Consider the following 25253-nt stretch of genomic DNA (forward strand, 5'->3'; position numbering starts at 1 on the left):
AAACAAAGCAATTAAGTACATCATTTCGTATTGTGAAGTCGATATAAATTGAATAAAAATAAAATAAATGTATAATCGTGCATGTGCACACATATGCACAGACAGTTTAATTTAAATACACGGAATTTTTGAAGAGGGCAAAACTCCAGTTATCCGGAATAATGAAAGCTAGAAATTTTATTGTTTTTGAAATAATACATTAAATTGGAATCACGTCAAAAACTTTCTTAGACGTGTCCAGAAATTTAACGGCAAAAATAAATTAAAATAAAAAACTTCTCCTTTATTTTTTATTTACTGGATATTTGGCAATTCGGATGCCTGGAGTTCGGATAAACAGAGTTTTCCAGTATTAAAAAATATGTATATATTATTTTATACTAATAGTATCCCCTTCGGATATAAATACACTAATGATAGTGTTTTTTTCAATTTTGACATATCTTTGTGTTTTATTTTTACGTGTTTAAAAAAGGATAAATAAAAAATAATAAATATTAGTTTTAGTTTTAGTTTAAAAAAACAGTTTCGGACATGGTAAAAAAATTGTTCATTTAACAACTTTCTTAATATTTAAAACTTATACGAATTGAAGACTTTTGTTTTTCTTTATATATAATAATTCAATCTCACAAAATATACGAGTATTTATAAATGTGTTGTTATTTAATAATTTATTTATTTTAAATTGGGTTGGTTAAAGTTGTAAATTAAGCCCTACCTGATAATTTATTACAGTTATCGAAATTTTTTATGGGAGCGAAGTATGGACTTGGAAAAACAGAGGTGAAAGTAGGCTGAATAATGTCGAAATGCGATCTCTCAGGTGAATGTGTGGTAAAACTATGTACGATAGATGCACAAATGTTGATATCCATACATTATGTAAGGAGGAGATAGGCATTATCGACAAAATCAAAAAAGGCGCTCTTCGTTGGTTTAGACATGTAGAGCGAATGGACAGAGTAAGAGCGGCTAAAAATATTTTCATTGCAAATGTTGATGGATGAAGAAATAGAGAAAGACCTAGAAAGGTATGGCATGACTAAATCCAAAAAAAACTTTTCAAAATAAAGGAATTTTTTAAATATTATTTACCCAAACATTTCGATTTAGGGGCCATTTAAAACGAGTTGTAAATATCTCACTATTAAAAAATAGTTATCAAGGCGGGTTAAAGTGGGGCTCGAACCTCGAACCTCTGATTCGTGAGTCCGCAACACTTAGCCATGGGACTACAACCCGAAAAATGAACATGTTAAAGGTGGGAATAATCGGCGCGCGTCCATGAGGATGTACGAATGTAGACGAAGCGAGATCTGTATGCAAAGATAGAGTGATGTGGCGTTCTATCATCTCTGCCTTCCCTTACGGGGAAACGGTGCGATGGTTTGTTGTTGTTGAAATATCGTGTCTCTGGTAGTATACATCGTTATGTTGTTGCAATTTGATCATTGAATTTTGTCAAGTTTGAATGAAATTAGTGTTAGTTTCGCTTCATAACCCCTGGGAAGTTATAGCATATCCTTTAATTGATTCTGGGTGAGATAAATAAATAATCTGCGAAGTATTAATTGGTATAAATTATAATATTTGTATTTGAAATTACAGCATGAAAGTGTACAGCACTCACAATTTTTTATTGTTCCCGTATATGATTAAAGGGAATACTTTTTTTACCAATATTTTTATACAAACAAAATACTGTCAAAGAATATCTATTTCAAATATTTTAAAACCTCATTTGTAAAAAAAAACGAAGTTCTTTTTTCAATTTTGATTAAATAGAAACCTTTTTGGTGTTTATCTGCAAAAAAAACACCGCACCAGCCCTTATTTAAAATAACAAAAGAATTTTTGTAAACCTAAAAATATTTCACTAAAAATACACCCTAGCATATTTTAAAGACAGGATTACACGCTATCGTTTTGCGAATCTCCCGTGTCATTTAGTATTTAGTACAATTCGGGGTACTCGCTTTGTGAGTGTAATATCGGCTTGCGTATATAACGGATCGTCAATGTATCTTTATTTTTTATCATCGTGAATATTTTACTCTTAAGGTAAATAAATCCCTTTACGCTTAGCAGTGACAACGTATATGTAGGGAGAGTTGGATATTGGCGCGCCGTTGATAATGGCGCCTCCCCGTCTATCTCCCAAACGATGCAAGTTTAAAAATGTTAGATTACAGTTATACAATTGGCTTAAAGTAGGATTCTAGTATACACTTGTTTTAGAAGCTTACGGTGTCCTGAGCGTGTTGGACCAGTCAATCTCTATTTTGGTGTGTTTTCTTATATTTTTTTTTAGATTTAAATATTGAAGGTATGTGTCATTTAAACATTTTATCACTATTTGTTTAAAAGTAAACAGAGCTGGATATATTCGTGCTTACATTAAACAATACATATGCTCAATATATACTACAATTATTTAAATAGGTTTTTTTTTTAACTAAAATGACCCAGTCGGCTAATAGCCTGTTTGAACCACGCGTGCCATAACGTGCCATAATTTATAACTGCTACACCTCTAAAAACAATGCTTGACACGAAAGATCGAAAAAAAAAAGGACGAAAACAGCAATAAACGATGTAAAAATTAAGTAAAACCAGGTTACAAGAGGTAATTAAAATTGAAATCCAGCGACGAAACGAGTGATGAAGAGGTATCTTTTCTTTGTTATGATTCTGATGATGACAATGTGAATTACGATTACAATTAGTTATGCGCTTTTTGTGGAAAATTTAGACAAGACCAAGAAATGTAGTTTCATTTTTTGTTGCCGCTTTAATTGGGTGTAAAAGAATACAGTGAAAAAAATACACCAGATAACTATATTTGTGACTATTTCATAAATGACAAAAAGTGTAATATAATGTATTAACTTGATTTTGAAATGGTACTTTTGTAATGTTATGTCTATAGTTTTTGGTTTTAAACTATAAAAAAATATGGTTTTAAAAGGATTTCATTTGATTTTAAATTGTTATTTTAAACATTTTGTCTTATCTTTGTTTTTTTATTAAAGTCTCTTTTTAAAACTAAACTTATATGTGGATCAAGAAAGGCGTGGCAATATACCTAAAGGCGCGCTATTAACATACCGGTTTGATAATATCGCGCTTTGATAAAGTGTTTGATTTTTCATAGACAACTTACCCAACAACTAATTTTCCATTATTTTCCTTTATTTTACTAGAATCAAAAGATGTATATACCTATAAATGTAATCAAAATTAAAATATCTGTTCAGTTGTGGTTGCAAAATGAAATATACCCAAGGGGCTTGCCAATATCCAACTCTCCCCTACATGTAATGATATTTTGAGACATTTTTGTATTATTCACATAGCTACAGTATATTATGCGGATGCTGTTATGCAAAAACATGTCAAGCCACAAAATCGAAAAAAATGAGTTAGTATCAGAATCCAAGTTAACCAAAAAAAAAATTTTTTTTTATTTTTTTTTATCACAATAAGTATTTAATTAATTCTTATCTTGGCACAAGACGCTTTCTTTGCTTGAATTGCAGAAAGTTTTGTTAATTGCATACGGCAGCTGACTTTTTTGCAATTTGAGGAATCAAACGAGAACGTGAAGCTTTTGTTTCAATTTTATTAATCACAATAAAATATTACTTTGATAATTTTATATTTAAAAAAAATATCAAAATCACTAAACGGTTATCTTCATATATTTAGCTCACGTGTCATACAAATAATAGTTAAGGGAAACAAAAATTCGATTTAAAATTGAAAATAAACATTTTATATAAAAGTGGCATATGCAATATAAGGGATGATTCTAGACAACAAACTCAATTTTCACTGACTATATCATTTACAAATCCCTTAATTTTTTTGGGTTTTGAAAACATATTAACTGTACAATCATTTTACTGCTCATTGGTTCGTTCCATTCTTAAACACTCTGTAATATGGTCTCCTTCATTTATAACTCATATAAATCGCATCGAATCAGTTCAGCATAAATTTATAAGAAAAATGCGTACAAACAAGGAATCAAAAAAAATAACCACAACTTTACCGATATGAAAATTTTCCTTAATATATCCAGGCTCTCACGACGTCGATTTAATTCCGATTTAATTTGCATATTTAAAATACTTTTTTAGGTCCCGTCTATTCTCTAACAAATATCTCTTTATGTTCCTTCACGTAGACTCAGAAATAATGAAATTCTGTTCCTCGGTCATCATCAGACTAAATATGTTTTGCATGCGCCTCTATCCAGAATGGTAAATTAAAATCAAGATCTTAATACTTTTTAATGTAAATAGTTTTTTTTTTACAAATAAAAAAAAAATATTCCCAATAAATTGACCGTTCATTTGTAGAATTAACCTGATTTCCATAATGCCTGTCTAATGTATTAACTTGTATTTGCTTTTTTTTGTTGTATTGCTTATATTATTTGTCAGTGTATAATTTTTTTTTTTTCGTCATATGATTTTTTTTAAATTAGACGCAGTCCGTTAATTTGTTAAATAAAAAAATACAAAATCCAATGCGGAGATTTGAACCATGAGTTCATCGGCTAAACTGCAGGAAATTTAAATATTAGAACGAAAGAATATCGTCGAGCCCTTTTTTCAATGTTTTTTTATTTTTGATTATTGTATTCTTTTTGGTGTATTTTACAATAGGTATCGATAAGCTACATATACAAAAAAAATATATGACATTAGCACAATTTTTTTTTAACAAAGGTATGGCCTGTGTGTTGGTAAAATTTTATTTCAAATTGAGTAGTTTAGTCGCCTTCTGCATATAAATATGGTATGGACATTACCATGAAAAGAAAAGAAAAGAAAAAGAAAAGAAAAAGAAAATTAACATTTGTTGATATTACGAAAACAGGATTTTTAATCATGTTGCTAATGGCGATTCAATAAATTATAATTTGCTATCCCACTTTTAAGTAAATTTTTATTTAAAAAAGAATGAATAAATTGTCTTTTCAATTTTTGTTTTAAATTAAAAAAAATGTGCAATACATGAAAATGTACAATGCATTAAAAAATCAATATGTACATGTTTTTTTTTAATTTTTTTTTGTTTCAAACAATAAAAAATTACAATTGTATTCTCATGAGTAAGTAAACCCATTCTGATTTCATCACCTTTATTTATCAATCAAGTACTTTTTATATATTAAACTTAACAGTCGAGCTAAACTCCTAATCATATTTTTGAAAAATGCGTCTTATGTTAAACATCAATATTCTCAGTTTGAGGTTGGTGTGGCATAACACATTCTTGCATAATTACATCCATTATTATGTACATATTGCACGTACATAATACGTACACCGTAGCTATGTGAAAAATCTAAAATTTACTCAAAATAACATTCCGCATACGCATATACTCGGATGCTGCGTGTAATTATCTACCGCGTTCTAATGGCTACGCCAATAATGTGTTGAAATGATAGTTAATTACTTGCCTAAAACCTCGAGTTTTAGGCATTTAATTTACTTTATTTAATGAACAATTACCGCCATGTATTTTTACTGTTTATTCTCCGTATCTAGGCGGACGAAGAATAAAATTATGCGTGAAATAGAACCAGAACACGGGCGACTATTCTGCCTTCGCTTGAACATCCCTTATTATTTCTTCCATCTGATTTTTGTAAATTTGAAGAGCTAATACCTCATTTTACTCACTTGGCAATGCCTGTAAACAATTTTCATTTTTTATACATTTTCTTAGACCAATTAATTAATTAAACAATTTTTAAGCTTGACAAGTATTGAATTTCCCCAAGGGAGTTTTTAAGATGTCAATACTTCAACAGAGATGGAGAACACTTTCAGCCAAAGTTTAATTTATAAGTATAATAATTATGTTAACCAATTTAACCATCAGTTTTGATAATAATTTCGTTTTATCTTTGTAAAAATATATAAATTGTATTGTATGTTATATAAAGTTATTTCGCCAGTAACACCTTTCAATTTTCCCATTAAAGTCTACAACATTTCGTTTGTTTTCTTTTTAATGGAAAATCGTGAAAGCTTATTGGAAAATCATAGATTTTTTCTTACGGAAAAATTCCGCGTAATAAAAACACACATTTTTTATCTTTGAGAAAAATATTGCGAACGACGCAGCGGTTAGAGAAAAAAGTTTATTTTCCATTATGTAATGGCAAAATGTCTGCAACTACAAAATCACGGCACTTACGAACAGATACAAAAAATATTACTTTTACCGCTTTTCAGTATATGTACCATGAAAACATTAATACTTTTAGCTAAGAAAAATACAGTCTAAGAATATTATTGTTCATCATCATTTTCCTATTTACACAAGATCAGGGATGCATAGGGCAATGTATTGGTACTCCGATTCCAGTGCGTCTGGATCATCTTTATTACACGGAAAGTATGGTGATTAGTCTTACTCTTTAGGTGCCAGTCCAGAAACAATGAAATATTGCAGATTAAACCACTTTTAAGATCATTATTTCAAGTTAATCTTCCCAGGAATTGGACCCGAGACCTCATTTATGGTAGAGGAGTGTGGTAACCATTACACTACGAGGCGGATTTATCCCTACTCGATTTCAATTTTTAGTATTTTTTTCCTTCAAGCAGCCATTGAGACGAAAATTCCTGTCTAGGGTTCTGGTTCTATTTCACAAAAAAAACTGTATTCTTCATCGGCCTGAAAACAAAAAATTAAAGTAAAAAAAAATTTATATTCATAGATTATGTATGTAACGTATTAAAAAATGAGATACAAAATGCGTGATACAAACATAATAACCAATATATTCGTTAATATTAAACATGTTTAAATAAAACATTAATACTATTGACAACTTTTGATAGAATTCCATTGTAATGATGTAATAACTTATATTTACGAATAAGTTATTAATTGAAAAATACTTTGTACACTTCCACTTATTTATTTGACCTACACTTAAGATAATATTTAGTTTTATGCATATTATCCTTACACTGTATAATATTCACCAGTCTGAAAATGACCATTAGAGGGTGAAAGCCCTAATTGGTCAAATAAACAAGTGGAAGTGTGACGAATATTTTTTAATTAAAAACTTATTTATTTATTTATTTTACTAACATAAACGGCAAATCTGCCTTCTACAAACTTTTATAATATTAACATATTTGGCTTAATTTTATTTTTTTTAAACATGAACTTCCTTTTACCCAAGATTTATAAAAAAAAAAAATATACAAAAAATAATAAAAGATTTATATTTAAAAAAATAACCTCAACATTTTACATCATATTCAGTAGAAAGTTTAAATAATAAAACTTTCTACAGTAAAACAACAAGAAAAGCATAAGTACTGTTTCACACAGCTAGGCAAAGTGAACAAAAAACTGTAAATATATATTTTATGAAATGCATGAATAAATAGATAAAATTACCATTCACCATCTTTGAAAAAGTTCATAAGGTTTGTTCTATAGGAACAATACCCTACACCAAATATATCAGATACGTGGGAATAACTATTGCCGAGTTCATGAAGTCTGTTTAATACGGCATTACAAGTATACACTGTCCGTGAATTGTTGCTACAAAACGGTGGCACCTGTCTAGTCATTCTTCCAGGCACCTTGAAGTTGATAAGAGATAATAGTTAAGGGCAATCCCATATTGAATTTACAATTTTGAATAAATTTAAAAGGTCTATAATTTTTCTTATTTCGTTAAGTTTTAACAAATTTAATGTTTTTAGTAAAAAACCGTTATGACATCATTTATACTTAAGAAAAGAACAAAAGAACTCAAATTTAATAAAAGTCTGCAAAATTTCACATGCATGCTAAGAAGTTTGAAATAATGGTCCTTGTACTAAAATGGATTCGTTTTAATATTTTGTTTACCTTACAGTTTATCATTTCGATCTTCTAAATGGTTTAACAACTCTTCCTTAGAGCCCAGTTTCAAGGTAATAAAATTCAAAAGCAACCCGCTGTGATACTTGTTACCTTGGCAATATAATGTGCAAAAGTTCCGCCGAAGTAACACTTTTACAGCAAAATGGCTCAATAACCGTGCTGCGAATAACCAAGTCTTGTGCAAATACAGTCAACGAATATCCGAGTGTGCGGTGAATATTTAAGACTCGCAATATCCATATAAGTCCTAGAATAACCTCATAACAACCGCAAATCAAGCTCCACTGGTTGCCCCAAAATAACATTCGCATTGCAAAAAACTTAGCATCGAGTTTGTTTTTTCTTTTTCTTTAATTTATCTTATAGTGCATCTTTTTTCGTCTGAAAACAGGAGATTTTTTAGAAATGTTGTTTTTTATTTTTGAAGGTATGTGTGTGTTTAATTGTTTATTTTTTTTTTCCAGGGATGAAACGTTGGAAGCCCTTAGTGATGCTCAGGTGGTTGCCCCAGTAGTTCATACAGCGGACTTACACTCAGCCCTCAGGAGGAACTCATATTTGTACGTGTTTGACTACCAGACCAAATTTGGTGACTACCCCCAGGTATGAATCACTTACTTATTAATGTTATTATATTATGCACAAATAACGTATAATACATCCTATTTTTTTTTTGTTGATAAAAAACTTAATCTAGGGACAAGAAAAATACAAGACAAATTATTTTATAATAAAAGTTTAATTATTTGTGTTTCACAAGTTTATCCCGTTAGAAAAACACATCTTTTATATACTATCAAAAAATAACAATCCAATTAAAGTTAGCGCGCTGCATATTGCGTCGACTACGACATGGTACAAATACTAAGTAGGATATTTTTTGTTTTATATCTTTAAATTTTCTATTTAAATTAATTCAATACATTTAGTTTGTTCTTTATTTGTTTTATCTTAAATCAATATGTTTAAAATGCGATACATTTTTTTTAATAATTTAAACTTTAAAATCTACACAATCTATTTTTTTTAAATACATTCAATTCATAAACAATTCACAAACACATTCCCATGAATGGAACACGAAAATATCTCGAAGAGAACATAATATATTGAAATACTTAAAAAAATATTCAAATAAATTAATTCAAGTAGAAGCATTTGATAAAAAGAGATAAAAAATCATGGCTCTAAAAAAAAATAATTAACAAAACAATTGTAAAGTACGTTATGTGTATTCATACTCCAAAATCTTCAATACACAGTTTTTTTTTTACTGTCTAATAAAACAATCGTAACAACTAGACAAAAGTAACGATAAAAAATATTAATATAAATAAATTGAAGTTATTTGATTTTTTTCCGTCCAGAGCACCTAAAATTCCAAAACTTTCATTGGCCTAAGGCCAACATATAATAAATTCTGACACTTGCTATAATTTATTTCTCCGTGCTTCAATTTCATATTTTTTTCACTTAACTCTAATCAGCACCTAGCGGTGCATAGGGTACTCTATTGGAAAAATCAATGCACTGTTTTTCGATCATGTGTTACAGGAAGTATCCCATTTATGATCACTGCACGCGTCCCATTTATGAAAATGTTTTATTTTGAAAAAAAAACACATTTACCAAAAGAGTAACATTTAAGTGAGTTTGTTGAAACTTAATTTATAATATCCTTAGAGAATTTTTTTTTTTTATTAGTTAGTGCACCTGCTACAATTTTTATCAACAATGAAAACAAGATTACAGAAATTAAAATAAGTTTTTCGTTCATGAAACTTGAAATGCTTGCTTCTCTGCTAGCAAAGAACTCCGGATTTTAGGTTAGTCCATTTTTATCATGATGGTATTTTTAAGACAATTATTTCGGCTAGGAGACAATTGTCTCATACATGGTGTGTCCCATTCATGGGTACTTTCCCCTACATAAGGGCATACAAATGCCTATGCAAATTATATCAAATCTGATTAAGAACGCTGAAATGCGATCCGAAACTTCGAAAAAGAGAACGAACGGGAAAATAACCTACAAAACATATTGTGCGTATTCAGAAGAGATTTTTACTTCTCCATTTAAATTTGCGGACTACCACAGCTGAGGAGCTATAGAGACGATATTGAGAAATTGGATACAAATAGGCCAAGATAGTTTGGTATGGAGAAGGATGGAGGAGATCTACGTTCTGGAATGGACGCCTACTGGCTAAAGACGTCTATTTCAAACATTTCAATCTTCGCGTCGTTTAATTTTTTCGTCAAATATATTTATTCAAATTAATAAAGCTTGCTGGTACCGTTGAAATTCAATTTTTTTGTTATTAATAAAAAAATTTGCGTGACCCAATATCAAACAGAAAATTCAAATCAGCGTCAGAATAGTGTTTGCTCAAACAATGCACATTATATCACGAACTTTGTTAGCATTCGTACAAAGTGTGTTAGGGTGGTTTTTTCGTGTTGCAAACTATATTTTAATAGGGTGTGGTGTCAAAGGCTAAGTAAAATATGCAAACTTGTATTATGGTTGCACTAACAACCTTCTCTGGGCGTCACAAAGGGGAAACTTTTATAGTACAACAAGCAGCCAGTTAATTAGGAGACAGAAAAAATATAATAACCTAAAAATTACTGGCACTTTTCATTCATCCTTTAATACCTTTGATCTTTTGTATGTAAACATTTCTTTCAAGAATTTACAACAAAAACCATCAAATTTAAGACATTCGTAAACGAAGATGAAGTAGATGGAGAACATTCTAGAATAGATAACGAATAATTCAAGGTATTTACAGGGCTTATGAACCGTCATTGGCTGTTTTTTTTTTATTTCAGTGCCGCATAAAAGCGTTAAATAATTATATTTGGATATTTACATAAGATTTGTCAGTTTTTTTCAATTTCAACAACAAAAAATAAAACCTATTAGCCAATAACGTATTCTCTTTCATTATTTTAAAGAAAATAGGCAAACATTTCGAAACAGAGAGGGATAATGTTTTTGAGGAGGGGATAAAAGTCAACAGATGAAAGAATTGAAGTGTGGATATTCAAACATAAGCAGAATAGTACACAGTATATAAAGTAGCTACTTAAACCAGCCAATGATAGTTCATAAGCCCTGTAAATGTCAAGCCTTCCATATCCTCTTCTTAAAAATGTTTTCCTTTCCTGTTGTAAAAATTGATATTCAAATGACTCCTTAGGGAGGAAATCGCCTGTCTACAATCATTTTGACATACTCAAAACATTGTTGAAGAAATTAGTCAATAATTCATAGCATTTTTGCCTTATGCGGCGCAAATATCACAAGCAGCTTTGGCAGTTTTACACAAACGCGAACAGAATGAGATCACGAAAATGTTCACTTTCGTCTACTGGACATTAAATTTTCAAAGCTCGTTATTAAATTAAATAATTTATTACGTAAAAGCAAACAGAATTTTGTAAAACAGATTTTTTTCATTTGGACAAAAAACAAACGTGTCTTATGTCAACACCTAATATTATATTTTTGTTATCCTCTTAGTGTACAGACATTTTTTTTAGACACTCTTTTTCAAAACATTTATTTTACACACATACAAATATGCATATAAAATAAATTTATTAATAAACGTATAACATCAGATATGAAGAACATTTAAAAGAAGGTTATATAGAAGTTTAGGCATCTACAGGGCTTATGACCTGTCATTGGCTGGCTTAAGTGATTTAATTTAATAACATATTACAACAGAGATGAAGAACATTTAAGAGAAGGCAATAAAGAAGTCCAGGCCTCTACAGGGCTTATGACCTGTCAATAGGTAGTTTAAGTGGCCACTTTACACACTGTGTAACATTCAAGATTTTGCCTATATTTGAACATCTATATTCCTTCAATTCTTTCATCTGTCGATGTTTGTGAAGTTAAAGAGCTGAAACCTTTATTTATGCGGGTGAGATGCATCTAATTGAATTATTTCACCTACATACTAGGCAACGCCTGAAAATATTATTTTTTCAATTTCTATACTTTTTCATGGACCAGGTAATTTATCAACAATATTTTGGGTTTAAGTGGCCATTGACAGGTCATTGACATTAGCCAGCCATTGACAGGTCATAAGCCCTGTAGAAGCCTGGACTTCTATATTGCCTTCTCTTAAATGTTCTTCATCTATGTTGTAATATGTTAATATAAACAGCTCCCCAGGGAGTTGAATCCAGTCCTTGTCTACAAAAATTTGGACAAACTCAAAATATTGTTAATTACTGTGAATATTATCTGTAAGATTACAGTCCTCCTTAGAACAGGTTTCTCTTATCAAGAGGAGTTTTTAATTGGTTTGTGTAAAACATATTTTACATTGCATATTTATATAAAATAAAATAAACTGATTAAGTATTTATTTAAGTTTTGTTTATGTGAAGATATGTGAGATTATTGCCTAAGAATTACGAAATCTTACTTCGTTCTTCGAAGTAATCTCCAATTTGGGAGCACGTGGCCAAGGTCTCAATTTGGAACCAAAACTGTCACACTGGAAAATTAGAAAAACATAATTGAACTGACCACGTGTATTTGATTGATCACAAATTGACAATACTGCAGTGAGGGGTACAATGAAAGCGTTCAAAGATTCTTTGTTTGTTATTTCCGCGGTTTGATTACAAAGAAATTTTAATTAATTTGTTTTATTTAAATTGATAGTGAATAGGCGCATCTTAAAAGAGGCAAGTCTTTATGAACAGTTTCGGGAAAGGGGTGAGTGCTTTCGTTGTGTAAGATTTAAGAATAAATCCACTGGATATAAAAGGGTGGATCTACGTTTTAAGTATTAACAAGCCATTGAGATAGTAATTTTGCAATCCTAAAGATTATTTTGCTATCACCACCTTAATTAATTTCCCAATTTCAGTGCCTTAAATTGTAATTTAGTAATTACGCTACATATAAATGCTACTAACGATACTTTTCTTAATTACAATTGGTCGAGTAATAGGAGTTAAGGGTGAAGTTAGAAATATCACAGTTTTGCTTTTGTGTCGCTTTGCCCGTGTTTCGCTTTTAAGTGCTCAGATAGTAAATACAGAGTGATTCAAAATTGAAAAGAAACTTATTTGATATTTTTTTAAGCTTTTAACTTTTAAAGACTGTAGTAAATAATTTCTTTTATTAATCCCTAATATTTCCATCAGTTGATTTTAGAGAAATTAAGGATCTAAAATTTTGGCTGATGCCAGAGAGATTTTAATAAAATTAATTATTTTACTAGGCAACACCAGAAAATATTTTTTAATTTTTATGATTCAATATAATTTAATAAACTTCAATAACAGTTACAGTATTTTTGAAAAAATAGTATTAAAAGCAATTTGAAAATTAAAATGAAAAACATGCTCAAAGTAATTAAAACCTTTAAATACTTAAGCAAACCCTTTAATAAATCAACATAAAAATACACGAAATTAAAGGTAGTTTAAATAAGACAAATATCAAGGGTTTTTTTTTTCATTTAAAGCACTAACATTATGGTAATTTACTATAGTAAAATAAATAAAACAACTTTGTTTTTCACCATAATTTTTTTTCTTATTTTCCATCGACCGGTTTCAAAACTAAACAGGCTTCTTCTTCAAGGTTTACCTAACTAACAAATTCTTTCGTATTTTATTTTATCAGTATGCTGTTGGCAAATAAACAAGGCCTTTTTTTCTTGAAAGGATGGTGATTTAAGAATAGTACGTTCGAAACTAGACAGGAATGGACTTATAGAAATATTCTTTATTAGGTTATTTTTCTTTTCTTATTATGAATCGCTATTTTAATTTCTAATATTTCCAAGTTGTCTAATTTTAATATTTTATTTTCAACATGGAATACTTTTAATCCAGTGTTTTTTCTGAAATTATGTTTTTTTTCTATCAGACGATTTGCTAATTCAGAATAATTATTATTATTTATGCACCTTAAGAGTTCTTTTACCCTAAAATTAAAATTTATTTTAGTTTTTTCAATACAAATATAATTGCATTCATTAAAATGTAATTAGTCCATGTCAGATTTATTATATTTGTGGACTTTGTCTTTGTGATTTTTTAACAATGTTCCTATATTATTAGTCGTGTAGAATCCAGGTTTTATGTTTGATGGCCGATGATAGAAAAAAATACAGATTTTATTTTTTCCATTGGCAGCATACTGATAAAATAAAATACAGAAGAATTTTTAAGTTAAGTAAACTTTAAAAAAAAAGCTTGCTCAGCTTTGAAACTGGTCAGTGGAAAAAAAAATTGTCGTTAAAAACAAAGTCGTTTTATTTATTTTATTAATATTTTAAGTAATTAAAATTATAGTTAAAAATGAGTATTAAAAACTTTACCATCATCATCATCATTCCCTTTCCGCACCTAATGGTGCAAAGGGCATTGCAATCAAAGCGTATTTTGTTTATTTTTGTTACCTGAAGGTAAGATGATAAATCTTTCGCTTCAGGTACCAGTCCAGGGTCTATGAGTTATTTTAGTGTAAAAACACATTTCAAATAAATATTTCACATCAACCACGTTGAATATCGAACTCGAGACCTCTTGCATGGTAGGCAAACGCGCTAACATTACATCACGAGACCGAAAAATGTGTTACAATATATAAAACTAAAATTTAATGGAATGTTAAAGTAAATAATGTAAGTAAGTTCTAATTAGAAAAAAACATGTACACATATAAGGATTTTTTTATATAGTGCATTATCGTAAAATTAAGAACAAAATAATTTACATGTTATTTGACATCGCGAATGTTCCTTTACCACATTTCTGAGAATTGGTTTCAAAGTTGGTTACCAAATTTGGTTGCAAATGCGTGTTACCGCTAGTAAAAGACGGAATATTCCTAAGTTCAAATATTTGAAGAAAAAAAAACATGGATACACACTGTTTAATAACTTATTTTCCATAACTTTTGCTTATAAACATATTATTTAGCCCTGTTTTAGCAAAACAAATTAAAAATCATAAATATTTCTCTCATATTACGCGCGTGCGTCCCTCATCACCGTCATTAACCGACTGAAGACTGAATCTGTTTTAGACAACACCCACCGCAGAACAGCGTCTCTGTTTTCCTTGTTATGACTTATATCTTCCTGCTTTCTCTTGTATAAGGTATCTGTATAGACGTGTTGCTGAATTAGCGGACATTCATTATAACATTTAGCATAGTTATAACAATTTCAGTTTCCAAATCGGGTGTGAAAATGTCCATTTGAAGATTACAACAAAAATAAATTCATATTTTTTGTAAAAAGGAGAGATATATCAAGTCTTGTGTCCTATGTCGACTATTGTGACATCACAGCCAAACAATAGTTAAACAAAAATAAATCAAAAATCTACACTAAAACCATTTTAAGAGGAGAGGGAATGGAAAGGAAAGAAGCAGAGAAAAAAAAACTCAAATATTTAAAAAGTTATATTTCAATTATGATTTAAACATAAACAAAAAAGGGTGTAAATTATTTCACATTCGAGCAGCCAATACTGTAAAACAGGATTAAATCATCTTCATGTAACAATTTATGAAAAAACGCTTCATTCGGCCAACAAATGCATTGCTCAGTACACCTCAGGGTGCGGAAATAAAATGATGATTATGAAAATACACTTTTTTTTTACAGAAAAATTATGAGTTTTATTCTTAATGTATTTGACATTGACCCACCCAGTATATTGTTGACCTATAGAATATATCTATACATTTTAGGACGTTAGCTAACATTAATGGCTAAACTTTTGGTCATTCGAGTTACCAAAGACAACTATTTTCAAACTCTCATCACACGCGTACATCCATTCATATGACTTCACTGAACTATGTTTTGGGCACAAACGTGATTTTTTTGCTCCTTTAAATTAATATTAAAATAGTTTTTCATCTAAAATACGTAAAGTTTGATAATTCCGCTATCCAATTAAACACGTTCAATTTCTTGCTGTACTTATATGGTTACATGTCTGTGGCCTAAAATATTATATTGTAATGGTTTTTCTACAAAGAACGCTTCAACTATAAATTTTAATAAAAAATGTTTTGTATGAGAAATCATTAAATTGTTGGGTTCAAAAGAATATTTAATTACGTTATGAATGAAATATGATATCATCCAAATGGCCGCTGCGGCTTCGCTAGATGGCGCGTATCGGAAAGGTCCAATTTTCGACGACTTGACCTCATAAATCGGACTCGATATCATTGATGGCGTTGTTTACGTTGACTTTAAAGGCAGCAAACGTCTGCGAATCATTTAAATAGAATAGTGATTTAACATAAGTTCACAAGAAAAAGTCTTCACAAGAAAAAGAAGAAGATTCAAGCATTAAGAAACGCGTGAAAATACATTTTTTTTATTTTCGATTGAGACATTTCTTAAGTTGGGAGTAGACGAACGCCACCAATGACGAACTAACGCTTTCTTTTTAAGTTGGGAATTCTCGAATCGTCGCTGGTCCTCCAACGGGGACAAGTCCAATTTAAAATCCAAAACTTAAAAACACAAGATGACTTTTTGTTTTAACCATACGAGACATAACTTGACTAGACTTTATTATATGTTTATATTATAAACCTTTCGGGTTTTTCAATGGACAAAAAAAAATATTTTCAAAATGTGCTAAAAATTTAAGTTGAACTAAGTACGTAATTTAAATGTTGACGGCATTGTAAAAACATTACTTTTACCTGCAAAATATATTTTTTTATCTTTATTAAGTCTCAAGTCACAATGATATTGAGAGAATTACATTATTATAATTTTATAAGTTAATTGAATACTGTTTTTTCTTTATACAAAACTAAAACAAATATTATCTTAATAATCAAAAAAGGGCCTGGGGCGCTGCGTTAGTTTAGAGAAGTAGGTCAAAAAAACGGTTTAAAATATTGACGATTCTAATGTTGATGGTTGCAGAAAACTATGAATATCGAAAAAGGCGCGTTATTTTTACAACAAATAGAAAATTCTTCTAAAATTGAAAAATTCGCTTAAGTTCCAAGAACGCAGTTTTTCTTTCGAAATGAAAATAAAACTTCTCCTTTTTTAGCACGATTTAGAATGTTAAATAATTTACTATTGTTACAGAGGCAAGGATGTGTGCATGGAGAAGAATTACCCTACTTATTTGGGGCCCCGATATCTTCAGGACCTTTGGCGCACTTCCCGAGAAACTACACGAAAGGAGAAGCCTTACTGTCTGAAGCCACAATGCTGTACTGGAGTAACTTCGCCAGAACTGGGTAAGACAAAATCCCCTATTAATATTTTATTTCTAAGGGCGATACATATTTAATGCACAAAGCGTGTTTTTCTCGCTTGTACACTGGATTTCTTGGAACGAGCACCTTTTATAGGGAAGCGTTTGAGTTGAATCTAAAAACATTGAAGAAGGTAGGTTGGGTATTGGGTCTACGCAGAGACACGTACGGCGGTTTTCTCATAGGAAATATCACCAAAATATTTTTCCTTACGCTGACAGATACCGCTATCTTCCATCATCTTCGAGATGACACAAATCTTTACCGGATACAGAACTATGAGAAGTTACGTACATACGTTAAAAAATGGAATAATTACTTTTTTATTTATTCAATTAAATGAACAATACAGCACTACTGCCAATAATTACACAGTACCAACATGATTTCATTATCACATCCGCTCCTAAATGGAGGAAGTGGACATCACCAGATGCCTTCAGAAATACCTTATCGTCAGCCAGCACTCTCGCCTCCTCTTTCGTCTATTTTGCGTCCCTTAGTTCCGCCGAAAAAGGATGAAATATCATCATCGACGGTCTTTCAGGACGACGTGAGCCCGAAGGTTTGAAAAAGAAATAACTTAGGTTTAGGCTATCTTGAGGCATGGGCAGCACGTGTCCAAGCAAGGACCACCGCCGCATTCTCAAGACGCTCGTTATAGGAGGCTGCTGCGTCTGTTCTCGGACTTCAGTGTTTGTTATAATATATATATATTTTTTTAAAGAAGTATTTGCGTTCTTATGATTTATCCAAATGTTTCATTTTTAGGGCCATTTTCAACGAGTTGTAAATAACTCACTAATAGAAAATGGAATCGAACCACCTTATGCCAATTATTATGAAAATAAAACGTTGTAATTAGTGTTACACAATTTTATTATTTTACAAGAACACTATTTTAGTTTCCCATCTCCCATCGACGGGTGATATAAAACTCACCTTATGCCTTTAATTCTCCTCAAGCACTTACTCTCAAACGCACGCATCTGGGATTACTGGCATTATGCAAAAATTGAATAGCTGGCATTTTTTTTTGACCGAGTAAAGACTAGAGATCCAGACATATATGATTAGTATTAACAAAAACTTTAAAAAATAATAATTTGCAATCGATAAGGGAAAACAATTTGTTCATAAAAAAACTATAGCAAGCAATGAAGACTGTAACATATATCTTTAAAAAAATCAGTTGCAACGAAAAGAAATAAAATATTTACAAATATTTTTATGAAGAAATCACTAATATAAATTATGATAGACAGTTTTTTTTAAAGATAAATACTTAAGTTCGTATTATTTACTCAAATATTTAAATTTTCAGACCATGTCCTAAAAGTCGTAAATAACTTGTGTTAGAAAAATGGACATCGAGTTGTGGTAGAGTGGAATTTGAACTTAAACCTTCGGTCTGTGAGTCCACAATACTACCACGGGACCACAACCCGGTTCACTATTAGAAAGAAAGAGTCTATATCTGGTAATCCCCAAGGTAAAGTAAATAAATAAATTAGAGATTAAGATTAAGATTGTCTTTAAGGAGAAATTAATGACTTCTGAGCATTTTAAAGGCAAATTAACTCTCATTGGTTAGTTTCAGTTTGTCGAAATGCCACCACAATTCTTTCGATCAGCCATTTATAGATTTATACCTTCGGTATCGAGTTTAGAAAATAAATTGAAAAATAATTCAAATTCCTTCGTCAGGATTGGCGGAATGAAAAATTTCAGTACTCCTTGAGTTTTTTGTAAAACCAAGTCAAACAGAACTTTTACGGTTGGAAAATTGTACAATTAATTATGTTTCAAAATCAATTCTCCTTTTCTGGGTATCATATTTCGCTTTGTTAAATTTTACAGAGACAACTTTTTGAAGAGCCTTTAAAATATTTATTATTTCTAAGCTCTTAACTTCTTTTTGTCGATAATGCTATCTCCATTACAATTTTTATACAAGCTATACTTAAATCAAATACACCACTACAATATTACGAATCCCGCTTCGTTGTTATGTGTTGAAATGTTAAATGTATATTTTATATCTTGTAAATTTATTATTTAATTTAATAATTATGAAAATCTTTTAGCCTTCTTGTCAAACCTTAGGTACAAGGAAACAACAAAAGTATGACTAATGACAGATTTTATATTCATTTATTATGAATACAGAAGAAGAGAGGAAAAAAAATTATACATTTTTTTTTATAAAAATGAAATAAAAAGTACATAAAAGGGAGAAGACATGGTATAGTTCCCACTCTATCGTCCTCCCCTCTCTCTCTGCTTCCATGTACATTTGTATTTATGACTAAAAATTCACAACCGGGTAGGTAGTAGATATATGTATCAGTAAAAGTAATATACTTACGTGTATATATCTCAGCGCAATCGTAAGCGTAAGACTGATCATCTTCCCTCTACGTAAAAAAATGTCAACATACGCTGCGATAACACAATTAGGTGCTGAAAGGGGATGAACATAATATATTAACAATATTTTTAGTTTGTCCAAATTTTTGTAGACAAGGACTGAATTCAACTCCCTGGGGAGCTGTTTATATTAACATATTACAACAGAGATGAAGAACATTTAAGATAAGGTAATATAGAAGTCTAGGCATCTACAGGGCTTATGACCTGTCAATGGCTGGTTTAAGTGGCCACTTTACACACTGTAACATTCACAATTCTGCCTATATTTGAACATCTATATTCCTTAAATTCTTCCATCTGTTGATGTTTGTGAAGTTATAGAGCTGAAACCTTTATTTATGCTGGTGAGATTCATCTAATTGAATTATTTCACCTACATAATAGGCGACGCCTGAAAATGTTATTTTTTCAATTTCTATACTTCTTCATGGACCAGGTAATTTATCGACAATATTTTGAGTTTGTCCAAATTTTTGTAACAAGGACTGGATTCAACTCCCTGGGGAGCTGTTTATATTAACATATTACAACAGAGATGAAAAACATTTAAGAGAAGGTAGAGGAGATAAATAAAGGTGAATGTTACACAGTCTGGAAAGTGGCCACTTCAACCAGCCATTGACAGGTCATAAGCCCTGTAGATGCCTAGACCTCTATATTACCTTCTCTTAAATGTTCTTCATCTCTGTTGTAATATGTTAATAATATGTTAATATATTACACTAGTGGACCCGACAAACGTTGTCCGGTCTAAACGAAGCGTTGACTTGCCTGCTGTTAGTTTGTAAAAAGACTTTTCATTGATAAGGAGGTATCTAGGTACTTGTTTATGATTGAATTCCAGATCATAAATAATTAATTTTCAAATATGTAATTCTTTTTGCAAATGTCAAACTCTGCTCTTCTCACCAACAAGGGTGCATTTTATTCAAAAATTTGATTTTCAGAAATGTATTGAATGTCTGTAAATATTATTTAACTATTACCAAAAATCCGGTAAAAATAAATAAATGGGTAGAAATTATGAGGACTGTAAGGAAATAATCTGATTGGGATTCATAAAAAGAGAATGTTGTTTGAAACATTAAAAAACAAACTTATTTCAAACACAAAAAACTCCATCCTTTCATTTTTTTTGTATTTGCATTTTTGTCGAATGCAACCCTGATAGGTTGATGAAAAAAAGATCTAAGCTTCAAACTTTTTTTTTAGAGATTCGATAGAAAACTTTAATATCTTTGAACACGCGCAGCGCAAAGATTTACATTTCGCTGAAAACCACGCATAAATCGGTTTTGCCATTTAGGAATAGTTCAGTAACGTCACATGTACAGAAAAATTATACATATTGGTTAACTTCTGTAACTCACTACCATGTACCTTATATTTACAAATGGAAATTGAAATATATTTAAGTTTATAATATAAAACCCGCATGAAGCACAAGAGATTCCCTTTATGTGAGTGTTAAACGTACTTTTTTATTTTAATGTAATAAACAGTTTTTTTTATCGTATTGTAATCATATGGTATGTTGTGATATTCAATGCTTTTTTTTTATTTGAACAACCTTCAGAGCATATTTGTAACACAGTGACTTAACACTTTGTATCCCGGAGCCGTGTAAATACGTAATTCTATAACCACGCGTTGTGTCCCGGGCCCGTGTTTTCACGTAGTTTACCAGCTGTCTAAAAAAGTGCATTTTATTGACATCTCGTGACTTTTATTAGTATCTACTTTTTTTGCTGCTGGTGAACTATGTGAAAACACGGGACCGGAACACAACGCGTGGTTATTATAATCACGTGTTTACACGGCTCCGGGATACAAAGCACAAAAAAAGAGTGAGACCTGTATATTATGTGCGAACATTGCAATGTGGCTCTCTATACAGGCCAAAAGGTGCAAAACTATCATACGAAAATGACTTATTAAATTCTTTTAAATAAATATGAGAAGTTTCAATTGATTTAATTTAGTATTTTGATAATTATGACACTTTTAAGAAACCCTTCATAAAACATGAAATTTCACAAAAATGAGCCGGGCACAGGTAATGTGTATTCGGCCGGTGCTCAAAGTGATAAATATTATATTGTAAAAAAATTTCAAAAAATAAGATTTTTTCCATGCTGACTTAAATAGTGTAAAGCGCTAATATAAAAATAAAGAAAATTTTATACGGTCGGATTCAATAGTAAACTTGATAAAAATAAATAAACTCGATGCTTCGTGTTGAGACCCTAGTTACCCAAACCTCTATATAATTCGATTCCCGAAACCTAAACAAAATAAACAGGATTTTCATGGGTGTAGTTTTCCTCAATTCCAGAATTACACCTAATAATTCACTTTTCAAGCGATGGCGTGTCCCGAAAAACAAACTAGGAATAACAAATGACCTCTGGTCGAAAAGCCAATTTCTTCCCAATCCACAAAACTTCGCCACTGAATGGACCAACAAATTGTCAAGGGTTGTCCATTTTATTTATTCCAGAAATGTTACTACCATCTCTCGCACAATTTGGGAAGGGCTGAATAGAAAGTGTTCTATAACCGACGAATAAAAAAATTAATACAACTCTCAATACTTGATATCCACACGAATTTTTAAAAGCTTATACGCTGGCAAGTGATCTCTTGAGTAATAAAATATGACAATATAGCAATGTGTTATGCAGCCATAAACTGCTTACGTCAAAAAATTACTTAGGTGCAAACTGGTTTTAGACGATAGACCTATAGAATCAGTCATGAAGTTTATATCATTTTTTTTATTTGTTATTTAACAAAAAGTTTTTTGTATATAATTAAAATCGTATATTGGCGAGCGTATTGCCAAATGGCAATTTCTTCCAACTAACCAATAAAATAAAAGTTTAATATTATGGTTTCAAGTTACTAAACATATTCAATAGAAAATTTAAAAAAATGAAGATATTTAAAAATGGAAATAACTATGTTTGCATATAAATTACCTTAAATCAATACTATTACTGTATGGTAAGAAGGAAAAAAAGAGGAAAGAGGGAAGGAGGAGAGATTAAGGAAGAGAAAAGAGATGTTTCTTCAGACGTGATTTAAACCGTTTCTCTAAACTGTAGTAACATCTTTGATGGTAGGTGGGAGATGATTCCATAGTCGAGCCGCATGGGCACTATATGAAATGTATTTTTTTTCGATAGTTGTACAAATAAAAATTTAACACCTTGTTATACCATATGAGTTGGAAAAGAAAGAGAAATTGTGAGTGGATATTAATACTCTTCTTAAGAGAGTGCTTTGAGAATTAGAACGAAGAGATAAACCATGAACTCATAAGCGTTGAATTTTTTCACGGAGGTAAATGGAAGCGTTGAAACTATAAACTGCATTGAACAGAAGTGAGTTTAAGTACCTAGGAGTGGTTTTTCACTATTTATCTCCACTTTATATCTGTTTAGTTGCAACGATCTGTATAATGAAGTCAGGTTGTGGTCCTGTGGCTAGTGTCTCGGACTCACGGACCAAAGGTCTGTGGTTCGAATCCACTCTACCCCAACTTGATTCCATTTTCTAATAGTGAGTTATTTACAACTCGTTGAAAATGGCCCTCAAAATTAAATATTTGGGTAAATCATAAGAACGCAAATATTTCTTTTACAAAAAAAAAAAAAAAAATAAAAAATAACAAAATAACAAAGCAGCAGTTATCTTCGGATACAGGTATCATTTATTTTAAATATCATTTTAATAAATATTGATGTAAAAAAATATCAATGTTTAACAAATTATTTAATAAAAATTTGTTCCGCTTTTCATTCCAGGTAAACGTATGCCTCAATCCGTGTCGAGGCATTTTTTTTCTTACCTTGTTTTATGAATATATGTCATTTGAATAAGCGGTTTTAAAATGGCAAAAAAAACAAAAATTTAATGATGTTCTTTCTTTTTCTTTTACAAGCCATGTGTTAAATTCATGCCTGAAGAAACATCTCCCTTCTCTTCTTTTCCTCTATTTTCATTCCTTTTTTCTTATTGAACATTGATATTAATTATTTTACTATACTCATACTACTAGTTCTATTTTTAAATCCATTTTGTTTTATAATTGTAATTTCAAATTATACGTTTGACACGTTTTATTCTATTTTTTTGGTTCGTAGAACTTGCCACTTAGCAATAAGTGCACCAACTTATACAAGAGAAGTTCTTTACAAAAAAGGTCCATGGTCAAAATCTTCCCTTTTCTACGCTACTCTGATAAAGACGGTCAGAAAACAGATATCACATACAAAAATAAACTCAGTAAAAATTTGTGTAAATTTTTTTATAAATTTGAACCGGTTTGCAGTCTCACGGTGTCGCGAACTCACAAATCAGATGACTAATATTCAAACTACGGTCTACCACAATTCCAATCTAATTTTCTTCCATTTTTAATATTTTTTAATATCCCTTCTAACCCCTACCCTCACTAGTTTTCCAATTGCCTTCTTACTGTCATAAAATTTGTTTTTAAAATGGTACTCGATTATGGTTTGTATTGTGTCAGTTAAGATTAATATACTTTTTATAATTGACAGGAAATGATTTTTTTTCCAAATAATAATGGCAAATAACTTAAATTCCCACAAAAATATAAATAATTGAGTAAATCTAAAGAATATTTTTTTTTATTTTCCGAAGTATAATAAACACAAAATACGTCTATATTGGGCCCCTAACCTCGCCATTACGTCCACATTTGGTGGGGTCTGGTCAAGTTATATTGCACGATCTATCTGGAGAATCGGACTGAACAACAGGCGAATTGAGCTTTATGGCTAGAAATAGAACGCCAAAGAACGAGCTATCTACGTAATAAAGTAATATTATTATGTGAGTGTGTATTGTTCGCGCATGATTGCATCGGAACAAACTTAGTTTTACGATCAATTTTAGATGATACTATATTTTGCAGTTGTGCATACCGAAAATTTTATCATGATTATTTCTCTTGATATATTTAATATTTTCCCATTCAAGATTTATTTATTTGTTCCAATATTATATCATTATATATACTGAACTTTATTATTTTTGACTTTGTTTATTATTTTATATACGCATTCAGCTGATTAACGACCAACCCCCCACTGTAGACCTTATTGAATCGGAGTAGGGAAATCTCAAACCAGCACTTGTTTCTTCCGTGAACGATATTCTCGTCCCAAAATAGCACAGATGAGCCTTTTGAATTTCAGAAAGTACATAGGAGAAAATAGAGGAACGCGCCAAACTTAAAACACTGAGAGATTTTGAAGATGATCCCAACCAAGTAGACACCCGTAAAGATGACTATAGGCCAGGGGCAAACCGTGCACAGAAGCAATTATGCGCAGCTTACCATTATATTTGACTAACCATTATAATGTTTTACTGTAACTTTATTAACAGAAGAAGTAATTACCGGTCATTTTAAACCATTTCCACGTTTGTATTTTTATCCTAATATAAATATAAATATTAATAAAGCGCGCCCAGTGCTTGCGGTGAGCCAAGAACCTAACCGATTATTCCATCTTTTTTTTAATTCAAATAAGTGCACTATATTTTGAAAATTTCCTGGATTAAT

The 25253-nt window shown here is 30.6% G+C and overlaps 1 protein-coding gene across 1 annotated transcript in view; it reads left to right on the forward strand.

The window, feature by feature from the left end:
* Nlg3 (Neuroligin 3) overlaps positions 1–25253 on the forward strand; it is a 129344-nt gene that overhangs the window by 98777 nt on the left and 5314 nt on the right. Inside the window, exons 7-8 of the mRNA XM_088227759.1 lie at positions 8388–8526; positions 17049–17203. Of these exons, the coding sequence (XP_088083885.1) occupies positions 8388–8526; positions 17049–17203 (294 nt within the window). The remainder of the gene's footprint in view (positions 1–8387; positions 8527–17048; positions 17204–25253) is intronic.

This window comes from Micrasema longulum, unplaced genomic scaffold (assembly GCF_059751315.1).
Source record: "Micrasema longulum isolate JH-2025_06_02 unplaced genomic scaffold, ASM5975131v1 h1tg000534l, whole genome shotgun sequence".
Lineage (NCBI taxonomy): Eukaryota > Metazoa > Arthropoda > Insecta > Trichoptera > Brachycentridae > Micrasema > Micrasema longulum.